Source organism: Microcaecilia unicolor, chromosome 2 (genome assembly GCF_901765095.1).
Source record: "Microcaecilia unicolor chromosome 2, aMicUni1.1, whole genome shotgun sequence".
In the NCBI taxonomy this organism is placed as follows: domain Eukaryota; kingdom Metazoa; phylum Chordata; class Amphibia; order Gymnophiona; family Siphonopidae; genus Microcaecilia; species Microcaecilia unicolor.
Window position 1 is genome coordinate 19052287 of NC_044032.1, and position 17000 is coordinate 19069286.

The 17000-nt window shown below is 43.3% G+C and overlaps 1 protein-coding gene across 1 annotated transcript in view; it reads left to right on the forward strand.

Moving 5' to 3' along the window:
* Window positions 1-17000, forward strand: part of FANCG (FA complementation group G) — an 80319-nt gene that overhangs the window by 823 nt on the left and 62496 nt on the right. Inside the window, exons 2-3 of the mRNA XM_030192826.1 lie at window positions 2760-2850; window positions 13767-13898. Coding sequence (XP_030048686.1) covers window positions 2760-2850; window positions 13767-13898 — 223 coding nt within the window. The remainder of the gene's footprint in view (window positions 1-2759; window positions 2851-13766; window positions 13899-17000) is intronic.

Below are 17000 nucleotides of genomic sequence, written 5' to 3' on the forward strand. Positions count from 1 at the left end.
AGGGACTGTCTTTCTTCTATGTTTGTGCAGCGCTGCGTATGCCTTGTAGCGCTATAGAAATGCTAAATAGTAGTAGTAGTAGTATTTTACTAATGGCCTCAATCCTATTGCATGACCTCTATAACTATAATGCAATTATACCAATTATAAATAGCAAAAGAGAGGGTCCAAAAGTACACAAACCAAACATCAAAAAAAGCACAAATGAGCCTCCATTAAAGAAGCCTAAACTAACTGAATGAAAATAGGGGTGAGTTACCTAAATCAGTCGGTTGAAAGTCAAGAATTGTTAAGCTACTCAAAAAATATATATATTGCTTCAAGCAAGTACTCTTTATCTTAAAGAGGAAAAGGCCTCGAGAAACCCCTTGACAGCTAAAAAAGAAACTGGGGTTGGACTTCCTCATCATCAGCCCAAAAACCTCTATATACAGACTTTAAATTGGCTACAGAGTATTTAAACAAAACTTACCCTTGAGCTAAGTTTTGTTTAAATACTTTGAATAACTTTGTGTCGGCAGCAAATTTAATTACCTCACTATTTATTCCCATCTATAGATCATTTATAAATATGTTAAAAAGCAGCGGTCCCAGCACAGTCCCCTGAGGAACCCCACTATCTTCCCTTCTCCATTGATAATACTGACCATTTAACCCTACTCTCTGTTTTCTATCATTTAACCAGTTTTTAATCCACAATAGTTATCAATAGAAATCAAACAAAATAAAACATGGAAAAGAAAATAAGATGATACCTTTTTTATTGGACATAACTTAATACATTTCTTGATTAGCTTTCGAAGGTTGCCCTTCGTCAGATCGGAAATAAGCAAATTTCCGATCTGACGAAGAAGGGCAACCTTCGAAAGCTAATCAAGAAATGTATTAAGTTATGTCCAATAAAAAAGGTATCATCTTAATTTTCTTTCCATGTTTTATTTTGTTTGATTTCTATTGATAACATTTAAGAGTGGACTAACACGGCTACCACACCTCTCTATTTAATCCACAATAGGACACTACCTCCTATCTCATGACTCTCCAATTTCTTCTGGAGCCTTTCATGAGGTACTTTGTCAAACACCTTTTGAAAATCCAGATACACAATATCAACCGGCTCACCTTTATCCACATGTTTGTTCACCCCTTCAAAGAAATGTAATAGATTGGTGAGGCAAGATTTCCCTTCACTAAATCCATGTTGACTTTGTCCCATTAGTCCATTCTTTTGAATATGCTGTATAATTTTGTTCTTTATAATAGTCTCTACCATTTTGCCTGGTACCGACGTCAGGCTCACCGTCACCGGTCTATAATTTCCCGGATCCCCTCTGGAACCTTTTTTAAATATCGGCCTTACATTGGTCACACTCCAATCTTCCGGTACCATGCTCAATTTTAAAGATAAATTACATATTACTAACAATAGTTCTGCAAGTTCATTTTTCAATTCTATCAGTACTCTGGGATGAATACCATCCGGTCCAGGAGATTTGCTACTCTTCAATTTGTCAAATTGCCCCATTACATCCTCTAGGTTTATAGAGACTTCATTCAGTTTCTCTGACTCGTCAGCTTTGAATACCATTTCTAGCACCGGTATCTCTCCCAAATCTTCCTCGGTACTATCAAAGTGGTTTACATTTATTATATGCAGGTACTTTCTCTGTCCGTAGTGGGATCACAATTTACGTTTTTGTACCTGGCTTAACGGAGAATTCAGTGACTTGCCCAGAGTCACAAGGAACTGCAGTGGGAATTGAGCCCAGTTCCCCAGGTTCAGCCCAGTGCACTAACCATTAGGCTACTCCTCCACTCCAAATAGAATATAAAACACATTCCCTGTCAATTTCAGGGGGTCTTTTACTAAGACGCGTTAGCGTTTTTAGTGCTCACTAAAAATAGGCGCGTGCTAAATGCTAGAGATGCCCATAGGAATACATTCGGGTCTCTAGCGTTTAGCGCGTGCCTGTTTTTAGCGCATGGGGATGGTGGGGAGAAAGCCTACTGAGTGAGGTGGTTAGGCACGGGTGGGGAGGGTTGGAAGCTTGTTGGCGGTGGCAGGTGAGGGGAAATAACTCAAATTAGGCAAATCCCAGCCCGATGTTCAGCTGGAACCCAAATTAAGTATCTTATGCGGGTCCCAGCTGACTGTTGGCTGAGACCTGCATAAGTCTGGGTGGCCAGCAGCAGTCCAGTGAGAGCTGGGTATCCAATGCTTGTACCTGGATGTGGCCCAGTATTGAATATCCAGGGCTAATTTAGCTGGCCACAGTCGGTGCTTAAAAAAAAATGCTGCCACTGTCTGAATATTGAGTGGTTTATGTTGTTATTATTATATTTATGATATTATTATGTTCTTTGTTATGTATCCTATACTGTTTATTGTAAGCCACATTGAACTCAAACTTGTTTGGGATAATATGGTATATAAATGTCACAAATAAATGTTGGGTTGAACTGCCTTGCTTGATAGGATATCTCATATATGCATAACTTTTTATATATAAATTCAGTCTTTTCTCTCTCTTTTTTTTTTCTAGCATGTTCATCTTCTATAACAGTCCTTACTAAACCAGCAAGAATTCTGTTCCTCTGTGTCTTCACACTGAAACGTGACTGCCATAAGTTTGCAGGTTGCATGCCACTGTATCTTCCACCCTCATCTCTAGATTTCTACTCTAATCTTGTAGACCATGGTTTCTTCCTTAACAGTGAAGCTTTCAGCTTGTAACTTTGTGCTTCTTTTGGTTTTCCAGGCTGTGATAGCGTCCAGAAATGACAGCATGCTAAAGCCGACGTTGCGGCAGTGCCATCGTGCGTTAAGCCAACTGCTTAGGAAAATCCAGGGTATTGTATTTCTCTTCCTTTACATGTGCTTTCATATAAACGTTTCTTTACATTGTGAAAAGGGTCCAGGTTCGGCTGCAACACGATGTGTTTGGGGCCCTACCCTGCCAGAGATTCTTTGCACTAATTACAAACACGTTGCCATAAGATTTATCTTTGAGCTTGCATTTCTGCCCTTCCCCTTAATCCAAGCTAGTTCACTGCATTACTCTTCTGACAATGTCCACTACAAAACACTTTTACAAGCTGTTGTATCTTCATTCTTATATTCTGGTTGCTAAAGGTTTTCTTCTGAACTGTGGCAATGGGATGAACTATTTATTTATTTCATTTGTGACATTTAGATCTCACATTATCCCAAACCAAGTTTGAGTTCAACGTGGCTTACAATAAACAGTATAGGATACATAACAAAGAATAATGCATAGGAAAGCAATTTGTTGGGAGAATCCAATTTTACAATACAGTATCATAACCATACTGGGATAGCTATGGATGTTTAACATTTAGAAAATCTATTATGAATGAGAAATTGAACATGAAGCAAAGAGTTAATGTTTTACAAAATACTTTTAAATGTCTTGTACAAATTCTAAGACCAATTATTAGAACTTATCTTTTAAAGGTCTCGGAGGAGTGGCCCAGTGGTTAGGGTGGTGGACTTTGGTCCTGGGGAACTGAGGAACTGAGTTTGATTCCCACTTCAGGCACAGGCAGCTCCTTGTGACTCTGGGCAAGTCACTTAATCCTCCATTCCTTAGCATCCCTCCGGACCCGACCAGGATTGGAGCTGTTGGGTGTTGCCGCCTACCAGCAGGTGGAGACCTGAGAAAAACCTCTGACTCTAGAGAGCCAATAGGAGCCCTGGCCATGTGACCTTAGCCTCAGTATTTTCTCAGTCTCTCAGCAGGTAGGAAGTGAGCCCATTAGTCTCTCTCTCTCTTTTTCTCTATAAGATATTACAGATAGATTTATAATACTTCGTTCTGTGCCTGGAATCGTAATTAGAGGCTTGACAGGGTTGCTTTTCTTTCGTTGACAGCCTCTGTGGTGGTTAAACTCGGGTGTCTCGAGTCCACCCCCCTTCCTCCCCATCTCCCTGGCTTAGCAGGAAGGCCGTCCCTTTCTCTGGAAAGGCTGTACCGTCTTTGGGAGAGGCAGCCACTTTATAATAGGCAGCTGTTTTAAAGAATTAAATCAAGTAAAAGAAAATTAAAAAAATTAATTCAAAATGAAGGAATTTAAAGGAAGTAGTTTTTTGCTGTCCCCAGTATTATAACGGCAGGTAGCTCTTCTTTCTTATTCTGTTGAAGAGTCTTTATTTTCTTTTCTGGCGGAGCTATTTAAAAAAAAAAAAAAAGGTGAAAAGTCAGCGGTCTGTGACTTTAATCGGTGGTTTTTGTTATCTCATTATTTTCCTCTGCTATCCGGCGTTGTTAGCGGCGGTAGTTGTAAAAAAAAAAAAAAAAAAGGAGAGGTGCGAATGTTAAGCGCCGTGCTCGCTCTTGGACAGGCTCTGTATAGCTTGGGAGCTGTATTGACGGTTCCTGTCGGGCCAGAGGCTAAACCATGTTTTGTGCGGCATCGGAGGTTATCTGTTTTTCATCCAGCGGCACGGATTTCCTGCTTTTTCATCGGTGTGGTCAGTGGTTTTCCTCCCCCGAACTTTATTCTTCTCATTTTGGCGCGCTTGGCCACCATTGTTTTGCCTGCAGCTGCAATTTCCCTTGATGCGGCAGCGTTTTTCCTGCTTTTACTGTGTTTGGCTGTTTGTGCAATGGAAAGGAGATATTGTTTCTCCGGTAGTTGGGGGCGATTGGTAGTATATTTTCCCCGCAATTAATTTTACATGTATTTTCAAGCTATTAAAAAAAAAAAAAAATGTTACGATGCGAATGGCGCTCATTTTGTTTTTCCCTCTGTTTTTTCTCCGTCGGGGACTTTTTGGTTGCTAGCAATGTTGTGAATTAAAGTGCAGCGCAGTTGGCAATTTCTTTGTTCTTGGCAAGACTCTGATTCAAAGTGCAGCGCAGTCGGGAATTCTCTGTTTTAGACAATGGGGCGAATTAAATTATATCTCAGCTCCAAAATAACCAATTTCCTATTCCTTTCCCTTGTGTGTGATGTTTGGAGGAAAGGTCTTTGCTATTGTCTAGCGCAGTTTTATGGAGGTCCAGTGTGTGTCACTCTGTGTCTTTCTCATTTCCTGGTAAATAGGACTACATTGTCTAATAGTCAATTGATTAGTACTTTACAAATCTGGCCATAATATCTTAGCTCCTTTCAAGCATTTCCCTTCATGGCTATGATGTTATACAGTGTTTTAAGATCTTAACAACGTTCTCTAGAGCGTAGGCTATATGGTTCAGATGCCATGTGCAATGAAATACATTGTCTGATACTCAATTGTTGCGTACTTTGCAATTCTGGACATAAGGTCTTACTTCCTTTCAGCAATTTTCTTTCATGGCTATGCGTTCTCTTGGCTTAGCAGATGACAGCTGCATATGCTACATGGTTCAGATGGTTCTCATATTCTAGGAGACTCAGTCCTGTCTACCGAGCACCCCAGTTTTCTCAGATGCTTTAGAAGGCATGTTTTATTCACATCTTCTCTACTTTCCAACTGTCTTGGAGTTTCTCATGTGTTATCTTAGTTTTCTTCTAGGACTTACAAGATATATGTCCACTTAGGGAGTAAAGTTATCAGGTCAATTTGCATTTTCTCCCACTTAAGGATATTGGAGGTCCTCACGCCATCTACTTGTATTTTTGTTTCCTCTATTCAGCCTGGGCACATGGTAAACATTCTGGTTTTGTCCAGTATGACCATCCATAACATCTGCTATCCCTTTCTCTTCCTTACAGATTTTAGGGTCTTGTTTCAAGCTTTCTTGACGTCAGGTACAGTCTTGTCTCCTGTGGCACAAATTCACCACCTTTTCCGTAATAGGGTATTTTCCAAGTCTATTCCTTTTCATTTTATTCTTCCTCTCTCCAGAGTTTTTATCTCTTGGAAGGAGATTCACTCATTTTCTGTGCATTTTTTGCCATAAGGGCATAAGTGTTGCCATAATGGAAAAGCCAAGAGTCCCCATCCTGTTTTCAGATGGGGTCAATCCAGATTGCAAATACCACATTCATATCTCGTGAGTGTGCGTCTGTTCATCTCTGTACATCTCAGTGAGGAAGGAGGCATGACATGAGACGAGGTTTGGGAGATCCGGTAAAATTAAAGGCCAGTGTGTCTCAGTCCACGCTCAACATATGGTGATCCTTTCATTTTCATTCTATATGTCCTCATTCCAGACCTTCCTTTCATTTGGAAGGGGATTCTTTCACTTCCTGTGCATTTTTGCTATTAGTATATGAGTATGGTCATACGGGAAAGTCTAAGAGTCCATTAAGCCCAGCATCCTGTTCTCAGTTGTGGTCAATACAGGTTGCAAGTACCACATTCATTCTTATGGATGTGGGTCGGTACATCTTAGTACATCTCAGTATAGGAGGAGTAATGTCCGTGATACGAGGATGATAAGGTCCTCATTACCAGTTTCTTGCCCTGCTCTTCGGTCTTGCGTCGGCTCCGCACACTTTTTTTCTTAAGTTATGGTCGTAGTAGCAGCGGCGCTGATGAAACTACGTCTCGTCGTTTCATCCTTTCCATAGATGTCTGGTTCATTACAGACAGTCTTATTGGCAGAGTTGTCAGGTCAAGCAACGGGTGGGGTGCAATTGTCGGGCACACCCTAGGTTATGGAGTGCATGTAGCCAGGTCTCTCATTGAGATCTCTTTTGAGCTCTCGTGTGATCTCATTAGATTTCATAGCATGTTTCTATTTTTTCTCTCATTGTTTAGGTCAAGTTGGCGCAGACTGTTTTTGTCTTCTCTACAAGCGTCCCACTTCTGTTTTCTTTGGATGTTCTTGGGCCTTCGGCCATTACCTTGCTCTATTTGCACAGTAAAATTTTACTTTTCTAGCTCCCAAGAAGGAATTTTTTCTTCATTCGCTTTGGAGTCTCGGTAATCTTTTTTGGGCAGCTTTTCACTCTGTCAATTTCGTGACCATTGAAGAAAAAAGAAAAAAAAAAAAAAAAAAAAGAGTTCTCAGTGGATAGTACCTTAAGGGGAGGTCCCAGTTCTACAACTATTTCTTTTCGCTCTGACCTTCCATGTGCCTCGCTTACTGTCTTGCTAAAAAGACTTGTCAGCGGCCAGAGATAGATGCACTCTCGTATCCAGATATTTATCTCTGATGGAATCCCTCCGCTCAGTTGGCCTCTGTATTCTCACTAGTGGTCTGGTGGTTGAGATTGAGCATTCTTCCTGCAGGTATGCCGGGAGCATATACACAGTGACCAGTTTTGATGGCTGCATCTGTGAAAATATATATGTATATTTATAGTTCTACTACATAAGTACATATGTAATTCCACACTGGGAAAAGCTCAAAGGTCCTATTGAGCCCACCTTTCTGTCCACGGCCAATCCGGACCATGAGCACCTGGCTAGATTCCTAAACGTACAAACATTCTATACATGTTGTTCCTGGAACTGTGTAGTGTTTAATGGACTTCTATATGTTTCTAACAGATGAAAGGTACTAACAAGTGTCCTACGGTTGATTTATTCCCGTTTTCACTAATTGGGGTCCTACAACAAGAGTCTCAGGTGAATGGCTTGCAGAGGCAACAGATGATTCTTTCTCTCTCAGTTGAATTGGCGCTCTGAGATATGTTTTTTTTTCATGTTGGGTACTGCAGCCAGCGGGCTGTCAGTTTATTTGGACCTTCAGTCTAGTTTGCAGCAAGGATTTAGGTACCTTCTTCTTCTGCATAGTATTTTAAACTGCATTCTTGTTTTTACCTATTTAGCTTCTAGTGATCAGGTACTTTCTCACTGACAGGCTTTACATACTTCCAATCTGTTTGCTAGGTCAGCAATAGTCTACAATATCTGGAGTATTGTACTTCAGGATTTCGGTTTCCACTTTCTCAGCTGAGGTAGATTCATTGCAGTTTTTTGTTGCCAGGCGGCTCTGCTTCTACCTTTGTCATCCTTCTTTCAGTTGTTTTTTCTCGAGTCTCTCTGTCCTTTGCGCTGCACTGATGCGGTAGGGGACAATGTTCAGCGTCGCTTGGACTTTTCAGCTTCAGCTTTTTTGCTTGTAGTCATTCTATTTAGTTTATTGGCGGTTCTTGGATCGTCAAGCTTTGGCTTCGTATTCATCCTAGTTTGGGTGTCTTCAGGGACTCTACCACATTCTCAATGTCTGTCCCTCCCGTAAGATTACTGCTTTGGTACTTCCCAACAGTCCAATCCTGGTCCGGTCCGGAGGGATGCTAAGGAAGGAGAAATTAGATCTTACCTGCTAATTTGCTTTCCTTTAGTCCCTCCGGACCGGACCAGGCCCCTCCCATGTTCTGTCAACTCTTTAGATTCTTTTATTAAGTTTGGAAGTGTATTCGTTCCTTTAGCACACGTGGAATGTTTAAAAAAAAAAAAAAAAAAAAAAAAGACTTTACGTGGTCCATACCACTTCTCTGGTGATTGCTGGTGAGCTCGGTTGCTGGAATATATATAAACCTTAATGGGTCATACCATTTCTCTGGTGAGAGTTGCTGGTGAGTTCAGTTGCTGGAATATATATAAAGCCTTAAATATGTCATACCACTTCTCTGCCGAGAGGTGCTGGTGAGCTCAGTTGCTGGAATATATATATAAAACCTTAATGGGTCATACCACTTCTCTGGTGAGAGTTGCTGGTGAGTTCAGTTGCTGGAATATATATAAAGCCTTAAATATGTCATACCACTTCTCTGGTGAGAGTTGCTGGTGAGTTCAGTTGCTGGAATATATATAAAGCCTTAAATATGTCATACCACTTCTCTGGTGAGAGTTGCTGGTGAGTTCAGTTGCTGGAATATATATAAAGCCTTAAATATGTCATACCACTTCTCTGCCGAGAGTTGCTGGTGAGCTCAGTTGATGGAATATATATGAAACCTTAAGTGAGTCATACCACTTCTCTGGTGAGAGTTGCTGGTGAGCTCTAATATGAATGGGCCATGCCACTTCTGTGGTGAGAGTTGCTGGCGAGCTCTAATATGAATGGGCCATGCCACTTCTGTGGTGAGAGTTGCTGGCGAGCTCTAATACAAATGGGCCATGCCACTTCTCTGGTGAGAGTTGCTGGCGAGCTCTAATACAAATGGGCCATACCACTTCTCTGGTGAGAGTTGCTGGTGAGCTCTAGTACTCGGTTTTGCCGAGGAATTTGTGGCTGCTAGGATTCCATACGGCACAGAAGTTCTTTCTTTCTTTCCTGCTTTGTTATTCAAATACTGAGGCTAAGGTCACATGGCCAGGGCTCCTATTGGCTCTCTAGAGTCAGAGGTTTTTCTCAGTCTCCACCTGCTGGTAGGCGGGCACAACCCAACAGTCCAATCCTGGTCCGGTCCGGAGGGACTAAAGGAAAGCAAATTAGCAGGTAAGATCTAATTTCTCCTTGCCCCATGTAAGCCGCATTGAGCCTGCCATGAGTGGGAAAGCGCGGGGTACAAATGTAACAAAAAAAAAAATATGGGCCATGTTTCGCCACCCTGCATCAGGGCAATAGGTCCTTCACAAAGACGCTGTTACGTTTAGGCACCTCTTGCATCAACTACTACAACGCCATTATATGACCTATCACCCTGATGCAGTGTGGCAAAACATGACCTATGTTGGCACGGGTCTGAGAACTTTAAAAGTTAAGTTCTTTTTTTTTTTTTAATATTTTTTTATTGAGTTGAAGAGACGAACAAAGTCACATAATTACAACAATAATGTCAATCCACTGAATCAACTACAAGGAACACCTGTTTCCATTATACAGGAACGGTAACCCACATAGGTACATACAAGAAATGGATACAAACAAAAACCATGTGAAACAAAAGAACTCCAGACAATCAAGAGTGCATAGTTAACCTCTGCTCCCCTCCTCATTTTAATTTTAATTCTTATCCCCCTACCCAGCTAATCCTGCCCCCTCCTCTTCTCTCTTCCCTCCCTCCCAGGTCTCCCTTACTCACACACACACACCGAGCAACAGCACTAATAATGGGTATCTCTTTCATACAGTCTGGGGCTCACTGCTGCCCTCTTCCAGAGCTAGTCGTACATAAATGTTCCATTTGTCTCTAACCAGCCTTTGCCTGCTAGATGTAGCTGAAGCATATTGTAAGGCTACCCATTCTGCCCATGACTGTAATATACACTTTTTGACCAACAACGTAGCTAATAAAACAAAATGACATCGGGCCTCGTTTAATCCCTCCCCATGTAGCTGTGTCTCATCACATAAAAGTAATACAGTATAGGACCACTCAAAAGGCTTATTTAAAATGCGCTCTTTAGTTGCCAGTGGCTGGGTCCATAATTGCAAGAGAGACGGGCAATCCAGAAAGGAATGCAAAATAGTGGCCAGGGCTGTGTGGCATTTTATACATCTATCATCGCTCCACAAGCCCATCTCCTTCCCCCTTTGTTGACTGATATGCACTCTATGGAGGATGCGGTACTGGATGTCTTGAAAGGCGGAATTCACCGAGACCTTGGGAATAGTCTTGAAGATCCCTCCTAAAACTTCCCGAGAAACTGTCTCATCAATTTCCTTGCTCGAAATCGAAGCCAGCCCCTCCATATGAGGGGCGGGCCGATTTATCTACTATCAACTGGTGCCACTGTGAAAGACGATTAAAGGAAGCCGGCATAGCCAGAAAGATTTTGTCCAGCGTGGTGAAGCAGATTGGGGAGTCTACTGACCTTGTTACTGAGTTATAAAAACCCATTTATTCAAGCAAGCCTACCCCAAGGACCCAGATTAATCTTATGAACCCATCTACCTTACACATACCGAAGAGAAAACAATATTGACCCAGACTCTATCTCCCACCTTACCCTCCTCTCTATCACCTGTCTCTACCTACCCATCCACCCTATTACTATGTTATACTTAATTTCCTACTTTACATAACAAAATTCTGTGTTACCTATTACTATGTAAGCCGCATTGAACCTGCTTTTAGTGGGAAAGTGCGGGATACAAATATAATAAATAAATATAATAGTCCCTTACCTGTAAAAAGCGAAAAAATTGTGTGTTCAGGAGATGACATGCTCGCCTGATCACATCAAAAGTAGGGAAATAAGATCCCCCCTAATTCCGACAATTGTCCCAAATATTGGCACCCCCCTTGCTGCCAAAGCCTGAAGGAGCCAATGCTCCTTCTTGGATAGAAAATCCGGGTTATTAATAATAGAAAAGGGTCTGCCCCTTTAGCCCCTTCAAGTACACCTCTCCACCATCTCCACGCTTTTCCCAATGCTTTCACAAAGTGGTTCCTGCCCACCCTGTTCCCTCCACCTCGCCGACCCCCCCCCCCCCACCAAGGCTGAAAATATATCGATAGGGGTGCACCAACTCTGCCAGAAATCTGGCAGGGCATATCTGGCTGACATAGAGGGGCATAATCAAACAGCGCCGGCGAAATCGATCTCCAGCGATCTATTTTGGCGGCGCCACAACAGCTGGCCGGAACCGTATTATCGAAAAAGATGGCCGGCCAACTTTTGTTTCGATAATACGGTTGGGGCCGGCCAAATGCCACAGATCGCTGGGTTTGATATGGCCGACTTTGTTTTTCAGCGATAATGGAAACTGGAACCGGCCATCTCAAACCTGGCCAAATCCAAGGCATTTGGCCGTGGGAGGGGCCAGCATTCGTAGTGCACTGGTACTTCTGGATGTTTAGATCTTGCTGATCAGTTATGTTATGACTTACTTGTTCAGGAGTGCTGTATTTTGTGATACTGTTTTGAGAAATGTTCAAGAAAGACTTCATACAAATTTAAAAAGTCCCTGCCTTTCATTTTCCCTTGATGGCTGTCCCTGACGTGCACTTCCCTTAATAGCCGTCTTTCTCTCCGAAAGTGCACTTCTCTTAATGGCCGTCTTTCTCCCTGAACAGGGAAATCAAAAGTTCTTGCACACACTTTTTTTTGTAGTAACAGTGGGATTTGAACCAGCCACCTCTGCATTACAAGACCAGTGATGTAACCACTTGGCCACAGCTCCACTGACTTGGGTGTCCCTCCCTTTTGATTATACCCATCCAGGTCTCTCTCAGCCACTCACAGACAGCTTAACGCACTGTGATTGGTTGAGAGAGACCTGAAGGGGTATAATCAAAAGGGAGGGACAGCCAAGTAAGTGGAGCTGTGGCCAAGTGGTTACATCATGGCTCTTGTAATGCAGAGGTGGCTGGTCCAAATCTCACTATTACTACTAAAAAAAACTGTTTTGATTTCCCTGTTTGGAGAGAAAGCCGGCCATTAAGAGAAGTGCACTTTCGGAGAGAAAGACGGCCATCAAGAGAAAGACGGCTATTAAGGGAAGTGCACGTCAGGGACAGCCATCAAGGGAAAATGAAAGGCAGGGACTTTTTAAATTTGTATGAAGTCTTTCTTGAACATTTCTCAAAACTGTATCACAAAATACAGCACTCCAGAACAAGTAAGTCATAACATAACTGATCAGCAAGATCCTTTTTTTTTTTTTTTTAACGAGCTGGCCGACTGGCTTCCCTCCTAGGAAGGAAATGTTTTAAAGTTTTTTTTTTTGGGTGGGAGGGGGTTGGTGACCACTGGAGGAGTATGGGGAGGTCATCCCCGATTCCTTCCGGTGTTCATCTGGTCAGTTTGGGCATCTTTTTGAGACTTGATCGTGAAAATAAATAGACCAAGTAAAACCGGCCAAATGCTCGTCATCGCCGGTTTTCTTTTTTCCATTATCAGCTGAAGCCGGCCATCTTGTAAGCACGCCCACATCCCGCCTTCACTACCCTGCGACATGCCCCCTTGAAGTTTAGCCGCCTCCGCGATGGAATGCCGGCGAGTGTGTCCAAAAATCGGCTTTCGATTATACCGATTTGGCCGGTTTTAGGAGATGGCCGGCCATCTCCCGATTTGTGTCGGAAGATGGCCGGCTATCACTTTCGAAAATAAGCTGGATAGTATAACATTCATGAACCCACCATAACTACTACTACTACTTAACATTTCTAGAGCGCTACTAGGGTTACGCAGTGCTGTACAGATTGACATAAATTGACATAAAGGGCAGTCCCTGCTCCAAGGAGAGGCTACGTTATAAAGCCGTAGATCCGGGAGCCGCAAGCCCCCCTTGGTCCTAGCATGAGTTAACTTAGTAAAGGCAATGTGAGGGTACTCTGAGTGCCAAATAAAAGAACTAACAGTACTCCGATGTAGCCCCTCCTCTCTCTGCGCAACCCAGAAAGGCAACATCTGGAGTGGATATTTATTTATTGTGAACACTTATATCCCACATAATCCCACTGAGGCATTATGAAAAAATAATATTGAGTAATTGGAGCCGATGACGATGCAGGCAAGTCACAGGATATATTCCTGTGTGAAACAAGTTGCTGCTGAGGCTCTGTGTTGATGTTATCCGCTCACTTTTAGGAGTTTTGGAAGTGATATTCAAGCGCTGGGCTGTTATTCAATGAGCCTTAATTGCCCCACTATGGTAATTCTATGTTGGACTGTTTTATTTTGATTCATCGCATTGTAAATTAAACAACACATCAGAAATGATGACAATACAAAAAAACTATACACAGGGAGTCGACGAAATGTTTGAGATAACGGCAACATAGTTGCTCAATTTTGAAGTGCTTTTGAAAATATGAAAAAATATATCACAGCTGTAGCTGAATAAATACACATGCAAAAATGACTAAAAAAAACCCACTTATTAAAAGGCATACCTAGGATGTGTCTCAAACAAAGTCTGAATGAAGGTCCTATGTGAGCTCACTGTTCTGTGTGTTTGCTGCTCTTTTTTCAGGGCTGCCAGCAGCTGTCCCCAGCCTTTCCCTGGAGCTGACTGTCCTTTACAACACCCTTGTTTTCCAGATCAATGTAGCGGATGGCTTTACAGATGAAGATTCTCGAGAAATAGAGCACGCTCTTTTCAGGGGTATGAAAACCTTTCTTTTTCACTTCTCACCCCAAGCCATCTCTCAGAAGAGACCCCTGCCCCATTCTTCTGGAACATACAAACCTTAAGATGAAACCATTGATCAGTGGGTTTTGTAGGACTGGATCAGTTTCTAAGTAGTGCTGTGCAAACAATCTGCTTTGCTTCCTGAATTTCAGGCTTCTGCTCACAGCCTGGGGATGACCCAGAGTCAGTGTTCAAAGTCCTGGTGTGGGCAGGGAATTTCACGCACTACTTAATTGTGACATATGTGGAGAGTAATTTTATAAAAAGATGTCATGGGTAGGCACGTACAGAGGAGCCTAGGTAGGTGCTATTTTATAAGGAAACCTAGGTGCCTGCTTTCCTTCATAAAATACTATCATAAGTCTCCTATTGTTCATCTACTAGGACTAGGGGGCATGCAATGAAGCTACAAAGTAGTAAATTTAAAACGAATCGAAGAAACGTTTTCTTCACTCAATGTGTAATTAAACTCTGGAATTTGTTGCCAGAGAATGTGGTAAAGGCAGTTAGCTTAGCGGGGTTTAAAAAAAGGTCTGGATGGTTTCCTAAAGGAAAAGTCCATAGACCATTATTAAATTGACTTGGGGAAAATCCACTGCTTGTTTCTGGAAAAAGCAGCATAAAATGTATTGAACTTTTTCAGGATCTTGCCAGGTATTTGTGATCTGGATTGGCCACTGTTGTAAACAGTATGCTGGGCTTGATGGACCTTTGGTCTTTCCCAGTGTGGCAATACTTATGTGCTTATCTACAGCTGATGTAAATGACCGCACTATATTTGGAAGTATACACATCAATAATATAATTTCATATTCCTTAGTGTCCCTCCAGACCGGTCCAGGAACTGACTGGTGGGTTGTGCACTCCTTCCAGCAGGTGAAGACTGAGAATTCTGACTCCAGAGAGCCAATAGGAGCCCTGGCCAACAAGCCTCAGATTCAGTAATCTCAGTCTCCAGCAGGTAGAAGGAGGTGAGCCCTTTAGTCTCCTCTCTTTATCTCTGTTATTTGGCTTTCTATTTAAAAAAGAAAAAAAATTAATAATAGCATGGCAGAGGCTGTGTTTCTTTCTCTGTGCCCCGTGGATTAGGCTTCTGGTGACTGGGTGCAGTGCACACTTCAGTCAGCCTTGGGGTGCTACACCTGGGGGGTAACCGGGTCCCTCCCCCATTCTTCCTCCTGTGATCCCCTGGCATTTCTATTTATAGTCTGTAGATAATAAACACAGTTATGTACCCTGGAGTAGAGTCAAAGGGCAAAGGCCATAAATCGTGAGGCCCAGGAACTTATGATCTGATATGATATCCTTATGGGCAAACAGGCCTGGGAAAGGAGGAAGCATAAACAAACATGAGAATGTGGTCTAGCAGGTGAGGGAAACCAGATAGTTTTGAAAAAAACACCAGATGATCCCGAGTAAGATAGCTTGCTGAAGCCTTGTAAATCATTGTTAAATACAAGTGTATAAAAATAGCTGTTTCAGTTCAGTATGTTGGAGTGATAGATACAGAGAGCATGTGTATGCAGTAGTTCTATCCTTCCATGAAAAAATATTAATTGTATCTATACTTGGTGAGTAAATAAATTACTTTTCTCATAAGCAGCAGCCTCGGTCTTTTATCTCTACAAATTGTGGGTAACTGGTATATGAAGATTTGGAGAGGTGGTAAAAAGACCTAAGCATTTACACTGAATTAATTCATTGGTGACTTCCGACGTGATCGTGCTCGGGATCAAGCTGCAGGATTCCCGACATGGAATTTGAAACGGTGACCAGGTTCAATTACAGGCTTCCTGTGACACCGATAGTTGTCAGCACATAGGGTTTTGGAGCTTCAGACTCTCTCTTTGCGGGATCCCTTTCTTCACTTTTTGGAGTACGGTTCCTTCCTTTTTTCCAAAAGTGGTATCAGCATTTCATCTTGACTGTGGACCTTCCTAACTTTTGCAGAGAGGATGCTCAGTATTCTTCTTTGAAGTTTGTAAATGTGTGTAGAGTCCTCATTAGATATCTGGAAGTCACGAGTGAGTTTCGCAAATTGGACAGACCGTTTGTGCTTTTTGGTGAACAGAGGCTCGGTCTCATTGCTTCCAAGCCCACATTGCTAGATGGCTGAAGGAGACAATCGCGTCAGCTCATTTGCTTGTGGGGAAGCAGGCTCCTCAGGCATTGCAGGCTCTGAGGCATACAGCAACATCCTGGGTGGAGACTACCTTACTGTCTCCAGCGGATATTTGGAAGATGGCGATGTGGTTGATGCTGCATTTATTTTTGTTACATTTGTACCCCGCGCTTTCCCACTCATGGCAGGCTCATTTCCTGTTAGGGCGGGACCAGAGTTTGAGAGACGGAAGGGTGAAGGCGCGCCGAACCAGCAGCACGCTTTCACTGCTACTGCTGACACGGCTTTAACAGCGACAAGGGAAGACTTTAAATTTTCTGCTCGGAGGGAGGGAGGCTGGGCAGGCTGGTGCCGGGTGGGACGGAGGGACGAAAAAATGCTTGACGCTGGGTGGGTGGGAGGGAGGGTGGTCTGGTGCGTGCTGCCGGGTGGGTGGGTGGGAGGGAGGTCGGCCTGGTGCTGGGTAGGAGGTCTGGTGGGTGGGTGGCCTGGTGCCAGGTGGCCTGGTGCTGGGTGGGAGTGCGGCAGGCCTGGTGCTTGGGTGAGAGTGCTGGGTGGGTGGATGGCCTGGTGCTGGCCTGGTGCTAGGTGGGAGGTCTGGTGGGTTGCCTGGGTGGCAGGCCTGGTGCTATGTGGCCTGGGTGGGAGGCCTGGGTGGGAGGGCAGGGGGGAGAGGAGGGTGGCTGGACATGGGTGGCTGGAGGGGAGGGCAGGGGAGAGAGGAGGGTGGCTGGACATGGGTGGCTGGAGGGGAGGGCAGGGGAGAGAGGAGGGTGGCTGGACATGGGTGGCTGGAGGGGAGAGGAGGGTGGCTGGACATGGGCGGCTGGAGGGGAGAGGAGGGTTAATGGACATGGATGGAGGGCAAGAAATGAAGAAGAAAGGAGGAAAGTAAAGAAATAAATGGAAAGGAAGCCCTGGAAACGGAGTTAAGAGAACAGATAGAGAGCAGC